The sequence below is a fragment of the Scatophagus argus genome, chromosome 11 (genome assembly GCF_020382885.2).
Source record: "Scatophagus argus isolate fScaArg1 chromosome 11, fScaArg1.pri, whole genome shotgun sequence".
NCBI lineage: Eukaryota > Metazoa > Chordata > Actinopteri > Scatophagidae > Scatophagus > Scatophagus argus.
The window spans coordinates 13,073,077-13,079,546 of NC_058503.1; the positions used below are offsets into that span (position 1 = coordinate 13,073,077).

The 6,470-nt window shown below is 40.6% G+C and overlaps 1 protein-coding gene across 1 annotated transcript; it reads right to left on the minus strand.

Moving 5' to 3' along the window:
- Positions 1-949: 949 nt before the first annotated feature.
- On the minus strand, positions 950-5,638 carry tbr1b (T-box brain transcription factor 1b). The gene is made up of 6 exons (XM_046403597.1): positions 4,834-5,638; positions 4,443-4,597; positions 4,121-4,242; positions 3,670-3,828; positions 3,223-3,284; positions 950-2,472 (listed from the first exon to the last, which is right to left on the minus strand). Exons 1-6 carry the CDS (start codon positions 5,520-5,522, stop codon positions 1,629-1,631), a joined length of 2,031 nt encoding a protein of 676 aa, XP_046259553.1. The 5' UTR covers positions 5,523-5,638; the 3' UTR covers positions 950-1,628.
- Between the last annotated feature and the right edge of the window lie 832 nt (positions 5,639-6,470).

Genomic DNA, 6,470 nt, shown 5'->3' on the forward strand with positions numbered 1-6,470 from the left:
ACTAATTAATTTGATATCAGTGTTCAATATTGTTTCATATGACACAAATAAAAATCTGTGCATAAATAGACGCTCAGTCAGCAATTAACCACTAAATTTGATGTGAAATAAAAAAGAATTCACCACGTATTTTATAAAATCCCATGTTGTGAGGTTTGTCAGTACCCCTGTCTCTTGTGGGTCCGTTCTGGTCTACATTTTCACACAGGCAAGCCTTTCTTTTGATGTGTCACTTCACAAGTTGTCAACTTCACAGTTTTTTTTTTTTCGGTGTAACTATATGACGAAAAAAAAAATCGCCCTGTCAGATTGGCAAACAAAGTCATTCCGACCAAATGTTGTTGCAACATCCTCATTGTTGATTCAGAGTGAAATATCTAATTGCAAATTCATTCAGTCAGGTACGAACTGAATTGTGACCAATATAAAAGTTTCACATTGACATATAGGTGAACAAGCTGGCTCCAGTCCAATTTTTCCAATCACCGGGCACTTAGTATTTCTTTATTTTTTCTCTTTTCTTTCTTTCTTTTTTCTTTTTTTTTTCATTTTGTCGTCTCTGCCACACAAAGTCTCATTAAGCGGAACATTAATATTCTGGGCCAATCAGCAGACACGCGCGAGCAATTTAGAAAAAAAAACAAAGTCTCGAGGAGTCTCGTGAAACTGGATCGTTTCCCATGAGCGTCGAGTAGTTGGGATTATTTCTAAATGATCTTAGTGAGATTAGCATATTCCTAATATCTAATTCACGGTTGTCGGCAGCACCTTCAAAGTGTCCTCGTGCAAACCGCCCTGAATTAATGCCCTCCACGTGAGGCGTTCAAGAAAAACAGCCAAATAAAGTCTCTGCCTGTTAAAATACACTTTACATCATTTTATATCAGTTCAGAAAGAAGAAAAAAATATCTTACTTTTCGTCATGGTAACATTATTTATTACGTTTCAACCACAGTACAGCAGATACAGTAATTTTCACAACAGCGTAGCACACAGGCTAAAATAAGCAGCTGAAATAAATTTTAAAAAAGAGGCTAAGTCTACATTACCAACATGTATAACTTATTTTGCCACAGATATCATGAAGGTTGCAGTGACCAGTAACGTCATAAACTTTTGGTAGCCTACAGCTTTAATAAAGTACAAAATACATAGATGTTTTGTTTTTTGTTTTTCCACTGACGGGTTATTATGCCAGTATATGCTACACAAGAACATTTCATGTACAGATTTCTCAATATCTTTCTTTACTAACAGTTCAGGCTACTTAACAGAAGAGGATTCGCATTTTTTTTAAAACACTACTTATGAATCAGATTTAATCTATTTTGTGTACATCCACTCACTATCACCAGTATTATGTACATTATATTCATAATTACAGTGTTTCTTACTCAGCAGTGTGGAAACAAGGCGTCAGACCCATGGCAGAACAGAGCAGTCAGTAGTGGAAGAATTTACTTTTTTTTTTTTTTTTTTTTGGCCATTAATTGAGGAAGTGGCAGTCCTTATTCGTCTTTTTTATTTTTAATGAGTAACCTGTTGATAGATAGATAGATAGATAGATAGATAGATAGATAGATAGATAGATAGATAGATAGATAGATAGATTTTTTCAGACTTGTATTTTAACTGTGAGTATAGAAGTTGTAATAACCAATGTCCTTTGTGCAGTTTTTCTCACACTCCCTCGGTGTCAGCAGCTCAGACTTTAGCGGGGACACTGTCTCTGACACCGGCGTGGCAGAAGGTGAGATCCTTCTCCTTTTGGCCTGTTCAAAGATACCAGAATCGCTCGAATCGATGGACTTAATGGAGGACGGGGTCTCTATCCAGTTCGACTCTGATGTTATGTCTTTGGGTTTGGTCTCCTCCGAGCCGCCGATGGGTGACCTCTCTGTCGGGATGGAGTCTCCCTCCTCAGACAGGTAGTTGGTGCCCGCTCTGCCACCGATAGAGTTAGCGGGCCAGCAGGAAAAGACCGAGCTCGATTTGCTATTCACACCACAGTACTGCGGCGGCGTGCGTCCTCCCCAGCCCGACGGGTCTGCGTAATAGCCAAGAGGCCGGTTGGAGCAGCCTGCAGTCGGCAGGGGAAGAGCCTTCACTCCGGCCGCTGCGTAGGACAGCAAGGTGGCCGCGTTACCGGCGAAATCAGCGGCGTCGTATGCCGAGGCAGCAAAGTCCAGTCGGTTGTTGGCAGGGGTGACAAACCATCGCTGCGGGGGGGTGGCAACAGTGGGCTCCTCGCTTTGCTGCGGGGATAGCAAGCTGTTGCCGAGTGGGACGCTGCGCTCCGTGCCAGGACCAGTCCCCATGCCAGGGTGAAAGCGAGATTTGGCATAAGTGCTGACAAATTGGTCCTGCAGGAAAGAGCTAGGCATGGCATATCTCGCACCCGGCACGATCTGTGAACGCGGAGAGTCACCCGGTGATGGAGTTAGGCGGTCGATGTCGCAGCCTGTGTAGACACTGAAAAGATGGAGAGAAAAACAGAGAAACAATTCGGTTACTAAACGGTGCGCCATGGCCAGTTCTCTAAAACAAAACAAAACAAAAAAAAAAATCACCGAAATTTAGGTTAATATCCATTTTACCAAATAAACCACTATATTTAGTAGATTCTCACGTGTCATTAGTGGAACCTTTTCTTAAGATAATTCTAATATTTACGCAAATGTATTAAGTCGAAAAAGTTCCACTGTCTTATACAAAGAAAAAGAAAAGCGTCGATGTGTGCAGGGTTACATTTTCCAAAAAGTCGTCACTTGGTTTTTGTTCAGTATTCACTTATTTTGAGTGCGAGACAAGGTGGACTCGAATGAAAGAACAACGTTGTCCTTAATAGACATTAGTCAAAGCAATTTGAACTAATGTTTGGGTATCAGTGTTTACTTTTTCTTCGGATGTTTACATGACATGTTTTGACTGCTAAATTAAAAATTCCTCAATTTCACTCAATTCAGAGGTACAAAATCCCTTACTTTTTCATGCCCATGTTCAATTGATTATCGAGAGCTCGTGAGTCCCCTCAAATTTGGATACAAATTCACCGAAAATTCAGCAAAATGAAGTGTTTTTATGCCTTTTAATGAAGTTAAACTGTTGTTGATATTTTTATGAATTCCAACTACAGCAGCATGGAATAAAACAACATTTAACCAAATTACGGTTGAATATATATATTCAAAAAAAAAATGCTAAGAAGAAAGAAAATCTTACGTGTCATAGTTGTCCCGAAATCCTTTAGCAAACGGATTGTGATCAATTTTCAATTGCGTAATCTGTGAAAATAAAATAAATAAGTAAGTAATACATTAATTAGAAAACAAAAGGCGTGTGTTTGGAGTTCAGGGTGCTGCAGCGTCAATCTTAAAATCTGTGTTTTTATTTAGTAACGAGTCTTATTTTGTGTAAGAAATCGAGCCAAGAGGACCAAGTGATTCCCATTCAAAGTCTTGCTTGAATTTGATTTCCTCAGTCCAGTTAAAATCCACAGCGCTCTACTTTGTTTCAATAATAATAATAATAATAAAAGTCATAAATAATATTCTAAAATGTAGAAAATTCTGTCCCTTTCTTTCAGTGATAATGAATTGGTTAAAAACGGATAAGAGACTCGCTTGGGTGGACATTTGCAGCTTCGTGTGAAGTATGAAGAGCTCGTACGTCGGTGTTCTGGTAAGCTGTGACGGCGATGAATTGCGTCTCTGTGAAGGTGAAAGTCTGGACTCTTCCTGGTTGGCTGGTGTCCTCCGTCCCATCCTCGTTTACTTCCACCACATGGAGCCTGGGCTGGTACTTGTGGAGAGACTGGAGAACCACCATCTGGAGATTCAGTTAAAAGACGGAATATACGTCAGAAACTCAGCTTCAAACTTTTGGGTGGATGATTAAGACAGAAACTCGTTCAGTTCGATCTTATCATTATTTTTATGACTGTTGTTGTGCTGTGAAAAATACAGCCAGTCATCTAGTTTAGAAAAAATAAAATTTCCAGATGAAAAACAATAATTAGGAAAAGTAAGTGGGAAAACAACTGGATTTTTCCCGACTGTTATTACATAAATAATCAAAAATAATATTTTCGATTGAAGCATTGCGTGTGGTTTTGCATTACCTGCCCCGTGTTGTTGGAGGCACCTTTGTTGTTTGTAAGCTTTAGCTTTCCAAATGATATTTCCTGGCGCATCCAGTGCGCACCGGTGTTTGGCGAATCCGGGTGCATATAAACCCTATTTCCTGAAAAGGATACGCGAAAATACGGGAATATAAAACACAAACTGTTCGGCTTATTATTTAAAATGACTTTGTTTGTCTGTTTATATTTTTTTTTAAATCTGATTTCTAAATCACACACACTGGCCAAAATATATCAAACATGCTATGGTATTAAAAACGTTAACGGTGCAACAAATGTAGGAATAAATCGATTATAATACCTATTACATTTGTGTCTGCTTTTCCACATGGCACCCACTTGCCTCCTTGAAATCGCCAGTGATTTGGATCAGCAAGTATTACATCCACAAATATATTGTAGTGAGCAGTTGGGTCGAGGCCAGAAATGTTGAAGCTTAGAAAAGGGAACATTCGTCTGTGGAAAATAAAGAAACGCAGATTTAGAAAACGCCCCTCATAAAAAAAAAATAAAAAAGGCAGAAAACTCAGATTATATTCCCAGTTTTTCTTGGTGTGATACCAAGTGCGTTATCCTTTTAATTCAGGGCGATGATTCCATGTTAATACGCGTCAATTTTGTGCCGCCAGAAAAATCGACTAATTCTGCAGGTGTATGACAGACAAGCCGCACGTTGCTGTGCGCGCACTTACCGTCCTTGCTTTGTGATGATCATCTCTGTTTGGTGTCTGTGAAACTTCAGCCACAGGGCCCTGTTGCACAGGTACACCTGCGCTTTCCCCGGCACCAGTCCTGCCTGCGCGGTGGAGAACTGGTAAAAAGCCCCTCCTTGGTACGTGTGTCCATACTGTTGCGCGTAAGGGTAGCCCGCTGCCGGGTAGCCTTGAGGAGAAGTGTTGGTCAGAAGGCTGTTGTAAGCTCCATTAGTTATGACCGGGTGATGGGCCATATAACGGCTGGGACTTCCAATAGAGAAAGCCGGGTGCGCTGGTCCATGCTGGCTCGGGTAAGGGAACATGGCACTGGGAGCTGCTGAGACTGGCTGTGGCTGGGTGGATGGAGAAAAGATGCACCTTTCTGCAGATCCATCGAAATTATGACGGATGTCAGAGACTCCGTGAAGATCAGGAGAGAGTTTGCCCCTCTGGACGTCCCCCGATGCGTCCTTGGAGTCGGGAAAATTGTCTGCCTCTGACTGATTCGTCATCTCCCTAGAGTTTTTTTTCAGAGGTGAACTTCTCTCCAGGTTGTCACTTGCACATATAATAGGATGGTCCTGCAACGAAAGCTCTGATCCATCGGAGCTCGAAAAGCCACTGCCCACATTCATAAATTTCTTGGACAGATCACTCGCGGGCGAGATGCAATTCTCGACCTGCATAGCTCAATAGGAAGCCACTATTAGCTCAACATATATCACAAGCTTTTGCACACGCCTTTACTAATCTAACGAAAACGCCTTACTATGACTTGAGGTACCGGAGGCAGCAAATTAGCCAATTGACACCATCCTGCAATCAGGAAGGATTTTCTTTTCATCACTCTCCCTGCTTTGCTAATGAAACGAGTACTGCTATTGGTTAAGTCAAGGCTGTAATTTAATTAGACAGCTCTTAATTAGGACAATCTGTGGAGCGCTGTGAGCAAAGTGATTTGTTTGTAGCGTGACACGGGCCTATATTTGATTAAAACATATGGAATCCGACTCTTTCTTCTAATTCACATGAACAAAAACAAGCAAAAAATGAAATAAAATAAAGATAAAGCATATGCTGGTTATAAGGATGGTTTTCAGCTCTAACATCACCTGCGTTGTTTACCTATTTATCCGCGTTATTTACCTATTTATGTGCTATGAGTGCCAAAGTATGTCTGCCGAAGAAACCAAGATATATTATTAACACGCCAAAAATGACAGTCCATGACAGGCAGTGCATCTGATGCCTTAAAATGTTTGTGATATAGCGTGAAATCATGGCGTCCCACTGAAGATGTGTTTATGAGTCCCAGGGCTGGTAAATATTTTATGCCCTAAAGTTAGGAGCCAGTGGGCTGAATGCAGCTCACAGAAAGTAAAGGAGGAGGTGGGGGATTACAACAGCAAATATGTTAGGGACTGTTGTTTTAAGGTTGTTTTAACATAATTTAATCAAATCAGTCTTTGTCTTTTAAAGAAGCTAAAGAGTTGGAAGCTCATTAAAACTCATATTAAGTCTGATTGGTTATACACAATGAGATCTGGAAGAAAGAAAAAGGAAGGCATTTGTCACAAAATTATATTCAAATAAAGATCCAATTTGATGTCAGCAGGTCTCTGAGATAGATTAGA

Excerpts from the sequence above, each read along its gene's own strand:
- tbr1b (XM_046403597.1), bottom strand. The coding sequence starts at position 5,522 with ATGCAGGTCGAGAATTGCATCTCGCCCGCGAGTGATCTGTCCAAGAAA. Across the intron at positions 4,243-4,442 it reads AGCAGACACAAATGTAATAG|GAAATAGGGTTTATATGCAC; the intron begins GTATTATAATCG and ends TATCCTTTTCAG. Across the intron at positions 2,473-3,222 it reads TTTCGGGACAACTATGACAC|TGTCTACACAGGCTGCGACA; the intron begins GTAAGATTTTCT and ends CCATCTTTTCAG.